The sequence below is a fragment of the Bombina bombina genome, chromosome 4, assembly GCF_027579735.1.
Source record: "Bombina bombina isolate aBomBom1 chromosome 4, aBomBom1.pri, whole genome shotgun sequence".
NCBI classification, from domain to species: Eukaryota; Metazoa; Chordata; class Amphibia; order Anura; family Bombinatoridae; genus Bombina; species Bombina bombina.
The window spans coordinates 1046575295-1046590564 of record NC_069502.1 but is presented as its reverse complement, the minus strand read 5'-3'; the positions used below and the strand labels follow the sequence as shown (position 1 = coordinate 1046590564).

The following is a 15270-nucleotide window of genomic DNA, read 5'->3' as shown; positions in this document are numbered from 1 at the left end:
TTTTACTCTTTTTGGGTATCCTATCAGTTATGGAATGATGGTGTTTATATGAGCAAGTCATTTACTGTTTTACATTTTCAAGTGAAAGTCCTTCTGTTAATCAAGTGGTGTATGCTGCTTCTATTCCTGCTCTCATCATTATTGTATGTAAAAGACACACTGTTTAATTGTGCATAATGTGTTGTAAATTTGAGAATATTAAGTTAAACATATTTATTTTGTTCCAGCTCACTTTGTCCCACTATATATGGCCATGAGGTAAGCATAGAATCTGACAATGTACAACATGTAACCCTTTTTCTTTCATTCTCTAGAAACCTACCACTATAGCAGGGGTTAATGTAAAGAGGTTTTCAGAAGTAGGAAAATATGTCCTGCATATGAATCAGTACAGCCACAAAAATTCAAGAAAGTCTTGTTACCATGGATTTTAGCTTAAAATGTAACACAATGTGTATGCTCATTTGAATGCCTGGCAAAAGGGCGCCATATTTGAAATGGACAACAGTTTATATCAAAATTGAATAGAAGAATTTTTGCAATATGCATGCATTTCCAAAGATTTGTTTATTAACCCCTTAACCACCATCGACGTACGTCATTGGTCTTTCTATGATGATTGTTTTCTCAACAATATTTTAGGTAGTAAGGAGGGGAGGGTCTAATAGCAAGAGCTGCACTGTTATTAGCAGACAAGACCTTAATGATCGGTGACGTACATGGTACGTCGTGGTCATTACGGGTTATCAGAGGTTTTGTAATAACTCTTAATGTGCCACCAAACATATGACAGTAGTTTGCGTATGTGATCATTCCTGTTTGGTGCCATGCTTTGAGCGATGACGGCATTGACATAATTTGATATGTCATCACCAGCACTTTGCATATGTGTGGGACAAGAATATGCTTGTACACTGCATACTGCTGTATTCTTCAGGGTCATGGCACAGTTTAGTTATCACAAAACCTGTAATAAGTATTACTAGAAGATATTTTACAAAATAATGTATATTGAAAACATGTATCTATGTAAATGTGAACGTGCACTAATGTAACTTGCTTTTACATTCATGTACTATATTTCTAAGAATTTTAATCAGGAAGTAGTTTTTCTGATCTGCTTTTAGACCTACAAATCAGTATATCAGTTTTTTTTATATATATTAAAAATCATGAGGTTTGGGGCATAGATATTAAGAATTTCAAGAAAGTATTTTTTTTAACTCTGGAATTTACTGTTGAAAAAATGTAATTGAATATGGTTCAAATAAGTAGTTTTTAAAGAAAACATCACATACTGCATTTTATTATTTTTATTAAACAATTTGATATCTTTTATTGCACTATAGTCGTAATATATAATTTATGAGTAGAATGTTCTTGCTATTTACCGTGTTGTATCAATTGGAGTAGCCGTGTTAGTCCAGTGAGGCCCAAATAAAGAGTATTGCATTAAAACGTGATACTTTTCCTTAATATTGAATAACCTATACATTTTACAGCAAAAAACAGCAGAAGCACTTGAAGGGACATGAAACCAAATTTTTCTTTCATGACTCAGATAGATTATACATTTTTAAACAACTTTCCAATTTACTTCTGTTATTAATTTTGCTTCGTTCTTTTGGTATATTTTTTTGAAGAAGCAGCAATGCACTCCTGGGTGCTAGCTGAACACATTTGTAAGCCAATGCAAATTGGCATTTTAAGTTCTGCTCCAATCAGCAGCTAGCTTCAAGCTCCTGAGCCTAGCTAGATATGCTTTTCAACAAAAGATACCATGAGAATTAAGTAAATTAGATAATAGAAGTAAATTGGAAAGTTGTTTAAAATTGTATTCTCTATCTGAATCATGATTATTATTTTTTTTGGGGGGGGGGTTATGTCCCTTAAGTGCTCTTTACCACAAGGGGGGTGGGGCGGGGGTCTGTATTTGAAAGAGGAGATTCTGCCCTTTCAGATGAGAGGGATACTTTGGAGCCCCCTTCACCTCAGGATAAAGAGCAAGTACTGCTGCATGTTATTACCATTTTATAGTGATCACCTCCATCATACAGGTAATCCCACAGAGTTGTATTAGACCCTAGTTTGTAAAGTTGGGACCTTCTACTTTCCAATGTGGGGTACCATGCCCTGTCATTAGTACATTGCCATATTTTATACAATTGCATTTTTTTTTTATTCTTAAAGTGATGGTAAATTACATGTGTATTAAACTTGATGATGATGTTAAAGTAAATCGCTCCATTATAGGTGGTATAATTTTACAAGTTTTATTTGTTCGTTATGTGTTATTTCTCCTCCATCCTTGTTTTCATTTCTGTATTGTAGTGATGTAAAGAGCGGCCCCACCTGCTCTATACATATTTCTCTATACGCGCAACAGAGAGAATGTATACAATATTTACGGTTTCCTTTTATAGGTTGTCAAAGCCGGTCTATCGCTTGCACTTTTTGGTGGTTGTCAAAAATATGTGGATGACAAAAATAGGATTCCCATTCGTGGAGACCCTCACATGCTTGTAGTTGGAGACCCTGGCTTGGGAAAAAGTCAGATGTTACAAGTATGCATTAGTTAAATTTCTTTTTACATTTTATTCTATTTTAAGAGTTCATTCGTTATTTAGATGTTGGGATAATTTTAAATTATTGCATATTTTACAAATCTTGCTTTAACTTATGAATTTAGTTGCTAATCTTAAAGTAGTCTAAGGCAGGTTTGGGGAATCTGTGTTTCCTCTTATCAGGTTTAGTGACTTAAGTCTATTAAGCTTATCCTAATTATTGTCCAGATCTAAATAACAATTCTATTAAAACATGTTTGTTTGTAGGCGGTGTGCAATGTTGCTCCTCGTGGTGTTTACGTTTGTGGAAACACCACAACTACTTCAGGCTTGACAGTGACATTATCCCGGGACAGCGTTACTGGGGATTTTGGTTTGGAGGCTGGTGCACTCGTCTTAGGAGATCAAGGTTAAAATTATATAAACTTAAAAAGTTATGTTATAGTCAAATTCTATGAACCCTAAAACCCTCATTCTGATCAGTACAAGGTTCTTTAACATGGTATGTTAAAAGTAAGTGTAAAATGATTGAGATATTTTATATGTTTCATGAAAACTATTTGTAGGTCTTAAAACTTTCCTTACTGACTCTTTATTGGTTTGATTAGAGCATGTCTCTCCATAAGCACAGGGGTGTCAATTAAAACAACTGATAAACTAGGTGTTTTTTCAATTTGGATAGGTTTAGGAACCACTGATCTACAGCAATAGTGCACAGCTTGTTGATGAAGTTGAGAAACAAGAGACCAATAGCACTACTCATATACATACTCTTAACATTTTATTAGATATACAGACTCATTCATAGAGATCAGTATTGGCATTTGTAGCAGTCGGGAGTATAGATGGTTGATATAAAGCAACTTCACACAGTCAGTGTGATTAAACTACCTAAAAACTACCTAAATAGCAGGGGTGAGGGCTCAAATAAAAATACGAAAAGCAACATTAAAAAGACAAATGGACACGAAAAGGCACGAAACAACAAGTGTCATAAAATAAACGCATACATAAACTGCCACACAGAAGGAGTAATCTACATATTAAAATCTAGCTGTGACAGAATTTACGTATGTATGACAACCAGAAAAATCAGAACTAGGTTGCAGGAACACTTGAGAAGTATCAAAAATGCTCTTAAGACTTGCAAGCAGGTAAAAGGATTACATCAGTAACCAGATATTTTCTCCTATCACATAGCTCCACACAATCTGACTTAAAATGGTTTGGTATTCAAAAGATCAAATTAGGTATCAGAGGTGGAGATTTGGAGAAAACATTGCTGCAAGCAGAAAGCAAATGGATCTTCTTCTTGAATTCTGAGCAGCCATTTGGGCTGAATGAGCAAACTAATTTTACACCATTCTTATAAAAAGAGTCAGTGAACATGTTAATCTCAAGACACTTTTGGTAAACAAATCCTTCACACATATGATGATCATATACATTTTCACCATATATATTTAAATGTGTTCACAGTTTATGCTTTATTCACAAAACCATTTTGTTTTCTCCAACATAGGTGTGTCCGGTCCACGGCGTCATCCTTACTTGTGGGATATTCTCCTCCCCAACAGGAAATGGCAAAGAGCCCAGCAAAGCTGGTCACATGATCCCTCCTAGGCTCCGCCTTCCCCAGTCATTCTCTTTGCCGTTGTACAGGCAACATCTCCACGGAGATGGCTTAGAGTTTTTTGGTGTTTAACTGTAGTTTTTATTATTCAATCAAGAGTTTGTTATTTTAAAATAGTGCTGGTATGTACTATTTACTCTGAAACAGAAAAGAGATGAAGATTTCTGTTTGTAAGAGGAAAATGATTTTAGCAACCGTTACTAAAATCGATGGCTGTTTCCACACAGGACTGTTGAGAGGAATTAACTTCAGTTGGGGGAAACAGTGAGCAGACTTTTGCTGCTTGAGGTATGACACATTTCTAACAAGACGATGTAATGCTGGAAGCTGTCATTTTCCCTATGGGATCCGGTAAGCCATTTTTATTACATAAGAAAAAAAGGGCTTCACAAGGGCTTTTAAGACTGTAGACATTTTCTGGGCTGAAACGATTGATATATAAGCATATTTTATACTTCATAGCTTTGAGGAATTATTTTATTCTTGGGAATTATGTAAAATAACCGGCAGGCACTGTATTGGACACCTTATTCTCTAGGGGCTTTCCCTAATCATAGGCAGAGCCTCATTTTCGCGCCTCTATTGCGCACTTGTTTTTGGGAAGCATGACATGCAGATGCATGTGTGAGGAGCTCTGATACATAGAAAAGACTTTCTGAAGGCGTCATTTGGTATCGTATTCCCCTTTGGGCTTGGTTGGGTCTCAGCAAAGCAGATACCAGGGACTGTAAAGGGGTTAAATATAAAAACGGCTCCGGTTCCGTTATTTTAAGAGTTAAAGCTTTCAAATTTGGTGTGCAATACTTTTAAGGCTTTAAGACACTGTGGTGAAATTTTGGTGAATTTTGAACAATTCCTTCATACTTTTTCACATTTGCAGTAATAAAGTGTGTTCAGTTTAAAATTTAAAGTGACAGTAACGGTTTTATTTTAAAACGTTTTTTGTACTTTGTTATCAAGTTTATGCCTGTTTAACATGTCTGAACTACCAGATAGACTGTGTTCTGTATGTGGGGAAGCCAAGGTTCCTTCTCATTTAAATAGATGTGATTTATGTGACACAAAATTTAGAGAAAATGATGCCCAAGATGATTCCTCAAGTGAGGGGAGTAAGCATGGTACTGCATCATCCCCTCCTTCGTCTACGCCAGTCTTGCCCACACAGGAGGCCCCTAGTACATCTAGTGCGCCAATACTCCTTACTATGCAACAATTAACGGCTGTAATGGATAATTCTATCAAAAACATTTTAGCCAAAATGCCCACTTATCAGCGAAAGCGCGACTGCTCTGTTTTAGAAAATACTGAAGAGCATGAGGACGCTGATGATATTGGTTCTGAAGTGCCCCTACACCAATCTGAGGGGGCCAGGGAGGTTTTGTCTGAGGGAGAAATTTCAGATTCAGGGAAAATTTCTCAACAAGCTGAACCTGATGTGATTACATTTAAATTTAAATTGGAACATCTCCGCGCCCTGCTTAAGGAGGTGTTATCTACTCTGGATGATTGTGAGAATTTGGTCATTCCAGAGAAATTATGTAAAATGGACAAGTTCCTAGAGGTCCCGGGGCCCCCCGAAGCTTTTCCTATACCCAAGCGGGTGGCGGACATTGTAAATAAAGAATGGGAAAGGCCCGGCATACCTTTCGTCCCTCCCCCTATATTTAAGAAATTGTTTCCTATGGTCGACCCCAGAAAGGACTTATGGCAGACAGTCCCCAAGGTCGAGGGGGCGGTTTCTACTCTAAACAAACGCACCACTATACCCATAGAAGATAGTTGTGCTTTCAAAGATCCTATGGATAAAAAATTAGAGGGTTTGCTTAAAAAGATGTTTGTTCAGCAAGGTTACCTTCTACAACCAATTTCATGCATTGTTCCTGTCACTACAGCAGCGTGTTTCTGGTTCGATGAACTAGAAAAGGCGCTCAATAAAGATTCTTCTTATGAGGAGATTTTGGACAGAATTCATGCTCTCAAATTGGCTAACTCTTTCACCCTAGACGCCACTTTGCAATTGGCTAGATTAGCGGCGAAAAATTCTGGGTTTGCTATTGTGGCGCGCAGAGCGCTTTGGCTAAAATCTTGGTCAGCGGATGCGTCTTCCAAGAACAAATTGCTTAACATTCCTTTCAAGGGGAAAACGCTGTTTGGCCCTGACTTGAAAGAGATTATTTCTGATATCACTGGGGGCAAGGGCCACGCCCTTCCTCAGGATAGGTCTTTCAAGGCCAAAAATAAACCTAATTTTCGTCCCTTTCGCAGAAACGGACCAGCCCCAAGTGCTACGTCCTCTAAGCAAGAGGGTAATACTTCTCAAGCCAAGCCAGCCTGGAGGCCAATGCAAGGCTGGAACAAAGGTAAGCAGGCCAAGAAACCTGCCACTGCTACCAAGACAGCATGAGATGTTGGCCACCGATCCGGGACCGGATCTGGTGGGGGGCAGACTCTCTCTCTTCGCTCAGGCTTGGGCAAGAGATGTTCTGGATCCTTGGGCGCTAGAAATAGTCTCCCAAGGTTATCTTCTGGAATTCAAGGGGCTTCCCCCAAGGGGGAGGTTCCACAGGTCTCAATTGTCTTCAGACCACATAAAAAAACAGGCATTCTTACATTGTGTAGAAGACCTGTTAAAAATGGGAGTGATTCATCCTGTTCCATTAGGAGAACAAGGGATGGGGTTCTACTCCAATCTGTTCGTAGTTCCCAAAAAAGAGGGAACATTCAGACCAATCTTAGATCTCAAGATCCTAAACAAGTTTCTCAAGGTTCCATCGTTCAAAATGGAAACCATTCGAACAATTCTTCCTTCCATCCAGGAAGGTCAATTCATGACCACGGTGGATTTAAAGGATGCGTATCTACATATTCCTATCCACAAGGAACATCATCGGTTCCTAAGGTTCGCATTTCTGGACAAGCATTACCAGTTTGTGGCACTTCCGTTCGGATTAGCCACTGCTCCAAGAATTTTCACAAAGGTACTAGGGTCCCTTCTAGCGGTGCTAAGACCAAGGGGCATTGCAGTAGTACCTTACTTGGACGACATACTGATTCAAGCGTCGTCCCTTCCACAAGCAAAGGCTCACACGGACATTGTCCTGGCCTTTCTCAGATCTCACGGGTGGAAAGTGAACGTAGAAAAAAGTTCTCTATCTCCATCAACAAGGGTTCCCTTCTTGGGAACAGTAATAGACTCCTTAGAAATGAGGATCTTTCTGACAGAGGCCAGAAAATCAAAACTTCTAAACTCTTGTCAAATACTTCATTCTGTTCCTCTTCCTTCCATAGCGCAGTGCATGGAAGTAATAGGTTTGATGGTAGCGGCAATGGACATAGTTCCTTTTGCGCGAATTCATCTAAGACCATTACAACTGTGCATGCTCAGTCAGTGGAATGGGGATTGTACAGACTTGTCTCCGACGATACAAGTAGATCAGAGGACCAGAGATTCACTCCGTTGGTGGCTGTCCCTGGACAACCTGTCACAGGGGATGAGTTTCCGCAGACCAGAGTGGGTCATTGTCACGACCGACGCCAGTCTGGTGGGCTGGGGCGCGGTCTGGGGACCCCTGAAAGCTCAGGGTCTTTGGTCTCGGGAAGAATCTCTTCTCCCGATAAATATTCTGGAACTGAGAGCGATATTCAATGCTCTCAAGGCTTGGCCTCAGCTAGCAAAGGCCAAATTCATACAGTTTCAATCAGACAACATGACGACTGTTGCGTACATCAACCATCAGGGGGGAACAAGGAGTTCCCTGGCGATGGAAGAAGTGACCAAAATCATTCAATGGGCGGAGGCTCACTCCTGCCACTTGTCTGCAATCCACATCCCAGGAGTGGAAAATTGGGAAGCGGATTTTCTGAGTCGTCAGACATTTCATCCGGGGGAGTGGGAACTCCATCCGGAAATCTTTGCCCAAATTACTCAATTGTGGGGCATTCCAGACATGGATCTGATGGCCTCTCGTCAGAACTTCAAGGTTCCTTGCTACGGGTCCAGATCCAGGGATCCCAAGGCGACTCTAGTAGATGCACTAGTAGCACCTTGGACCTTCAAACTAGCTTATGTATTCCCGCCGTTTCCTCTCATCCCCAGGCTGGTAGCCAGGATCAATCAGGAGAGGGCATCGGTGATCTTGATAGCTCCTGCGTGGCCACGCAGGACTTGGTATGCAGACCTGGTGAATATGTCATCGGCTCCACCATGGAAGCTACCTTTGAGACGAGACCTTCTTGTTCAAGGTCCGTTCGAACATCCGAATCTGGTCTCACTCCAACTGACTGCTTGGAGATTGAACGCTTGATCTTATCAAAGCGAGGGTTCTCAGATTCTGTCATTGATACTCTTGTTCAGGCCAGAAAGCCTGTAACTAGAAAAATCTACCACAAAATATGGAAAAAATATATCTGTTGGTGTGAATCTAAAGGATTCCCTTGGGACAAGATAAAAATTCCTAAGATTCTATCCTTTCTTCAAGAAGGTTTGGAGAAAGGATTATCTGCAAGTTCTCTGAAGGGACAGATTTCTGCCTTGTCTGTGTTACTTCACAAAAAGCTGGCAGCTGTGCCAGATGTTCAAGCCTTTGTTCAGGCTCTGGTTACAATCAAGCCTGTTTACAAACCTTTGACTCCTCCTTGGAGTCTCAATTTAGTTCTTTCAGTTCTTCAGGGGGTTCCGTTTGAACCCTTACATTCCGTTGATATTAAATTATTATCTTGGAAAGTTTTGTTTTTGGTTGCAATTTCTTCTGCTAGAAGAGTTTCAGAATTATCTGCTCTGCAGTGTTCTCCTCCTTATCTGGTGTTCCATGCAGATAAGGTGGTTTTGCGTACTAAACCTGGTTTTCTTCCGAAAGTTGTTTCTAACAAAAACATTAACCAGGAGATAGTCGTGCCTTCTTTGTGTCCGAATCCAGTTTCAAAGAAGGAACGTTTGTTGCACAATTTGGATGTAATTCGTGCTCTAAAATTCTATTTAGATGCTACAAAGGATTTTAGACAAACATCTTCCTTGTTTGTTGTTTATTCTGGTAAAAGGAGAGGTCAAAAGCAACTTCTACCTCTCTCTCTTTTTGGCTTAAAAGCATCATCAGATTGGCTTACGAGACTGCCGGACGGCAGCCTCCTGAAAGAATCACAGCTCATTCCACTAGGGCTGTGGCTTCCACATGGGCCTTCAAGAACGAGGCTTCTGTTGATCAGATATGTAAGGCAGCGACTTGGTCTTCACTGCACACTTTTACTAAATTTTACAAATTTGATACTTTTGCTTCTTCTGAGGCTATTTTTGGGAGAAAGGTTTTGCAAGCCGTGGTGCCTTCCATCTAGGTGACCTGATTTGCTCCCTCCCTTCATCCGTGTCCTAAAGCTTTGGTATTGGTTCCCACAAGTAAGGATGACGCCGTGGACCGGACACACCTATGTTGGAGAAAACAGAATTTATGTTTACCTGATAAATTACTTTCTCCAACGGTGTGTCCGGTCCACGGCCCGCCCTGGTTTTTTAATCAGGTCTGATAATTTATTTTCTTTAACTACAGTCACCACGGTATCATATGATTTCTCCTATGCAAATATTCCTCCTTTACGTCGGTCGAATGACTGGGGAAGGCGGAGCCTAGGAGGGATCATGTGACCAGCTTTGCTGGGCTCTTTGCCATTTCCTGTTGGGGAGGAGAATATCCCACAAGTAAGGATGACGCCGTGGACCGGACACACCGTTGGAGAAAGTAATTTATCAGGTAAACATAAATTCTGTTTTTTTCACCAGGAAAAATTCATGATACTTTTGGTATAATTTCTTATATAGACTTTCTGACAAACAGGCGCATCTACTCGAGTTATGTATTTAACAAATACAGCTCCTGTATTTTAAATTGCACTTGGCAATCATTGCTGTAGTCACTGTGGCTATTTTGGTGCTTTATCCTGACCACAAGGCTATTACATTCAGCTATCACTATAAGGACTTAGCACTGCCATATATATCCACACATCACACGAGCGCTACTGTTGCAATATCCTTTTGATTACATTGTGTCAAACCTTGGAGTATCTATTTAATCTCTGATTAGGAATTTTCCGATGGCGCCGATATTGCCTAGCTTCCTATGTGATTCATGGGTACAGTATATGTAACCAATGAGCAGTAATATTACTAATACTGCCTTGGTAGCTTAACACTCCCCGCACCCCATCTGTGCTCCTACTGCGCATTAGCCTTAATTCCTTATATGGCTGTATCTATCTCTCCTTTGATTTGGTAAAATGCAAGACTTTAATACTCATCTGCTGGAGCATGCCTAGAAGCAAATAAGCTGCTGTGAACTCAGTTGAAAAAAAAAATGCCTGTGTTTCTGATGCTAAACACTGATCGGGGGGTGGGGTGGATCAGATTACTCCAGACAGCATGACTTTGGGATAAGCATAAGGCTATCCTACCAACTATGTAACTTTATACTTTTAGGAAATATAGGCAGACTTGCTGGGCCTATGGCTCTTATCTGCCGTCAAAATCTATGTTTGACTGCCTGGGATTGCAGCGTCTGCTTGTGCAATGCCGCCCCCTGCTCATGTTAGCCCAATGGCGCATGAGTAGGGGCCATCAATTACCCTGGACGAAACCTGTCAGTGATTTCAATCCGCCATCTGAGAGCTGGCGTAAAGGTTCGGAAGGAGCGGTATAATGCATACGCAGCTTGATAAATGGAGCCTTTCATCATCAACATCAATTAGAAGGTTAACTAATTCAAACTCATTTTATGGGTACCCAGACTTAGTGTATCATTTATCCTCATACATTCTACTTTTTATTTTATTTATTTATTTAGTTTTTCTGATGTGCTTTTGTGCTACACCATGAGATTCTATTTTACAAATAAAAGCAAGTCACAGCTTTGTTCAAAATATTTCTTGAAGAAGCATGATCAGAAAATGTGATGAAAGGTGTCTTATGGAGAGGTGTAGCTTTGCAAATACAACCCTAACTGAAATAAAGCCTACAGTGAAATATTTATGTACTGTTATTCAATAAAATCAGTTGGATACATATTCATAAATATCTGTAATTGTGATGCTGTATATTTCTTGAACAATCGTCTGATTAGCTATTTGTGCAGGTATTTGTGGAATAGATGAATTTGATAAGATGGGCAATCAACATCAGGCTCTGCTGGAAGCTATGGAGCAACAGAGCATTAGTCTCGCAAAAGCAGGAATTGTCTGCAGCCTGCCAGCCAGAACATCAATCATCGCTGCTGCAAACCCAGTGGGTGGGCACTACAATAAAGGCAAGACGGTGTCAGAGAATTTAAAGTGAGTTTGTCTTTATTTCTTTTTTTTTTTTAAATATGAAAGTGATGGTGCATAGTGATTGTAACTCCAATTTTTAGATGCTCATAAAGGAACACACAGGAAAATGCATAATAACATCATAAGATGCCCACAATGTACACTTATAGCAACCACAATCAATAAAATATTCTATTTTGTTTGCACATTTTCTTTTTTTTTTTTTTTAATAAATTTCTTTCTCTCACAACCCCTGCGGACCTGTGTCTCTCCAGAGGAGGATACAGCTGGTCAGCATATAAGGAGCAAGAATACATGCTTATGTTCCAATCTCTGGCCATATCGTCACCTGGAGCTAAAAGGGAGTGTTACAGTAATATACCTTGTATTTATCCTTTTTTATGGGGTTTAAAGGGACAGTAAAGTCAAAATTAAACTTCAGCTGATTGGATAGGGCACGAAAGTTTAATATTTTTTTTGTATTTAGTTCTTTTATCAATTTGCATAGTTCTGTTTGTATCCTTTGTTAAAGAGTAATACTAGGTGAGTTCAGGAGCGTGCATGTCTTAAGCCACCTGACACCAGTGTTTTCAGCATTGTTTATAGCAATGTTATACATAGTTCCAAAAACAGCTGCCTAGACTCTTATAGACATGTGCACGCGCCTAAGCGCCTATCAGTCTTCAACAAAGAATACCAAGAGAACAAAACAGATTTTATAATAGAAGTAAATTGGAAAGTTGTTTAAAATTGCATTCTCTATCTGAATCATGAGAGAAAAGAAGTGACTTTACTGTCCCTTTTAATACCCTGTCAAGGGGTTAAACATGTAGGCTAGGTCCCACTTGGGAGATGCAACACATTACAGCTCAAAAATAGGACCTGACTGAGCAAGTTATGAGCATTATGCACATATAGCGAACAATCACGGGCCATAATCTGCACTTTATGCAGTTAAACACATAGGGTCAGATTAAGAGTGGCGCGCTAACAGTCACGTGCAAGCAATATCAGGTTTATCACTGCTGTCTGCGTGCGTCGGAAATAGTGCTCATTTTACAAGTTTAAGTAAATACAAACACGAACACAATCGAGATTTACAATAGAATAATTACTATTAAACAAAAGTGTCACAAAAGTCATCAAAAATACATTATAAATTAAAGTTACATTCATAATAACAGTATCTTATAAAAATTATTAAAAAGAAAAAAAAATATTGCACAAAAAAAGTTATAAGAACTCAAACATATGATGTCTCAGGTATTCGGAAAAAAAGGCAGACAAAGGACTTTAACATAGAGGTACATACATATACATGTTTATATGTGTGTACATATGTATTTATATGTGTGTACATATGTATTTATAGACATATAAATACATATGTATACATCTATCTATCTATCTATCTATCTATCTATATATATATATATATATATATACTGTATATATAAAGTGCATTGGAGCACTTTGCAGTCAAGTAGATCAAAGCATGTAAAATCATATTTATGCAATATTCATATTTAATAGTGTTTATGTATTTACTGCACATATTTCACAATCCAATGCTTTTCACATAGCAGAATATGTTCTACGTATTTTTAAATAGATATTCCTATAAGTTGTGGTGCACAAAAAAATTGAAACTGAGTGGTCTAAACGTCTAGATTACAGTGACACCTAGTGGTCATTCATAGTATTTTACAGCAAAAGATTGAAATGTCCGAAAAAAATGTATCAATATTGCACATGATAATAATCAAAAGATCTACCTAAAATAGATTTCTGTATCCCATTATAAAACTATTATCTAGGAGGGAATTAATGCAATATATTCAATTTGTATGGATACAAAAATATATATATTTATTTACGTGTGTATGTTGCTTTTTATTTAGATAGTGCATAAAAAAAAAATATCCAAATTACTTCTATTATAAATTTGCTTCATTCTTTGTTGAAGAGCATATCTAGGATACCTAGGTAGGTAGCATGCATTTGCCTGAAGCACTGAAGGAAACACTGCTGCCATCTAGTGCTCTTGGAATGTACAACATTACATTGTATTCTTTTAAAATTGCTGTCATATAGTGCTCCATAAACGGGCATGCTCCTGTGCCTTTTCAACAAAGGATACCAGGAGAAAAAAGTACATTTGATATTAGAAATACATTGGATTTTTTTAATTGTATGCTCTAAATCATGAAATAAACATTTTGGACTTTATAGATTTATATTTTTGTAAATTACCTTTCAAAACTGTAAATGTTTTCTTGAAGAAAGAACCATTCAGACAATTAAAAGGATATGAAACCCAAAATTTTTCTTTCATGATTCAGATAGAGCTTACAATTTTAAACAACTTTTCAATTTATTCTATTATCAATTTTGCTTCATTCTCTTGGTATCCTTTGACGAAGCAGCAGTGCACTACTGGGAGCCAGTTAAACACATCGGTAAGCTATTGATAAGCATTATACATGTGCACCCACCAATCAGCACCTAGCTCACAGCTCCTAAACTAGCTCACAGCTCCTGAGCTATGCTTTCTTTCATACAAGTAGTGAGAGTCCACGATCCAAGATTCCCAAACCCCAAGAGCTCTATAAAACCTCTCCCACCTCACTGGTAAACTAGTCTAGTCTTGTCTTTGCCTCTGCTGGTGGAAGGTGAAGAATGAAAATGTGCATGTGATTCTTCAGTGAGAGGGGTTCTCAGAGGGATATCTATGGAGTATGGGTGGTGTCTCATTTTTCAGCTCATGGCAAATTAGTCACAAGCCTTCCATAGGTATCACAGGGTCCTATCCTTTGCCTCCTCCTGCTGGGTCTTCAGTATACTCCTATTCCTTATCCTCTGCTGATATGTGTCAGCACTGGTTTGGCTTTCTACTGGTTTCTGTTGGCAAGTAGTATTTTTATTTTATTAGCACTCTATAAGCCTTTAGAGTAACACACAGTTTAGATTCTGCAATAAAGAGTTTTTTATTTTCAAACGGTACCGATGGTGCTGTCTTTTATTACAGAGCAGCTTCTGAGTAGTCTTCTAGACTATGGGAACTGGGGGATTTTTGTATCCGCTGCGCATCCCATATTTCTGCTGCATTATCTGTATATGGTCTTGTGAAGTTATAACCAAGACCCTGCTTTTTCACAGGGCCTCAGGAGGAAGATGGGACCTCTTGATACTGTAAAATAATTATGCTGTATCCTCAGCATAGAGGTAAGTGCAGTTTTTATTCTGGGTATCTCAGATTAACTGTACTGTTCTGATATATATAAGGAGATTTTCCCTTTATATTTTCCCCCAGACATTAGGGTATTCTCATAAGAGCACTGGGGTATCTGTAAGTAGCCGGTTTGGGGTTGCCAGAGGGTAGGAAGCAGACCGGATCTAACATAAAATATGGGCCAGACATTCTAGCATGGATGCATGAGCTAGAGGCACTGGGAGACGTGTGTGCAGGGAGTCTCTGTACATTGGGCTGACTCTGGGGATGTTTGTATTTATGGCTCCGGTTTGGGGGACTAGTCTGTAGCAGGTGAAATCACTGTTATTAGTCCTGTATAAAGTTGATGTATTTTTACTGTGTCGGTCATTGCGGTAAAATTTTTACTTTGAATGACGCCCACGATGGGCGGGGCTTAATTTTGCATGCTCTGACAGCACATCTATCCCTTCTCTGATGGCGGCATCGTCTCTGTTGCTAAGTGCACTTGTGGGGTTCCAAGTGTATTAGGTCTGCAGCGTGGTGGTGTTTGGTGGTTCAGGAATGTAGGA

At 39.1% G+C, this 15270-nt stretch overlaps 1 protein-coding gene across 1 annotated transcript in view; it reads left to right on the top strand.

Moving 5' to 3' along the window:
• MCM8 (minichromosome maintenance 8 homologous recombination repair factor) overlaps positions 1 to 15270 on the top strand; it is a 465182-nt gene that overhangs the window by 219363 nt on the left and 230549 nt on the right. The window contains exons 11-14 of the mRNA XM_053712690.1: positions 228 to 258; positions 2424 to 2564; positions 2832 to 2973; positions 11316 to 11511. Of these exons, the coding sequence (XP_053568665.1) occupies positions 228 to 258; positions 2424 to 2564; positions 2832 to 2973; positions 11316 to 11511 (510 nt within the window). The remainder of the gene's footprint in view (positions 1 to 227; positions 259 to 2423; positions 2565 to 2831; positions 2974 to 11315; positions 11512 to 15270) is intronic.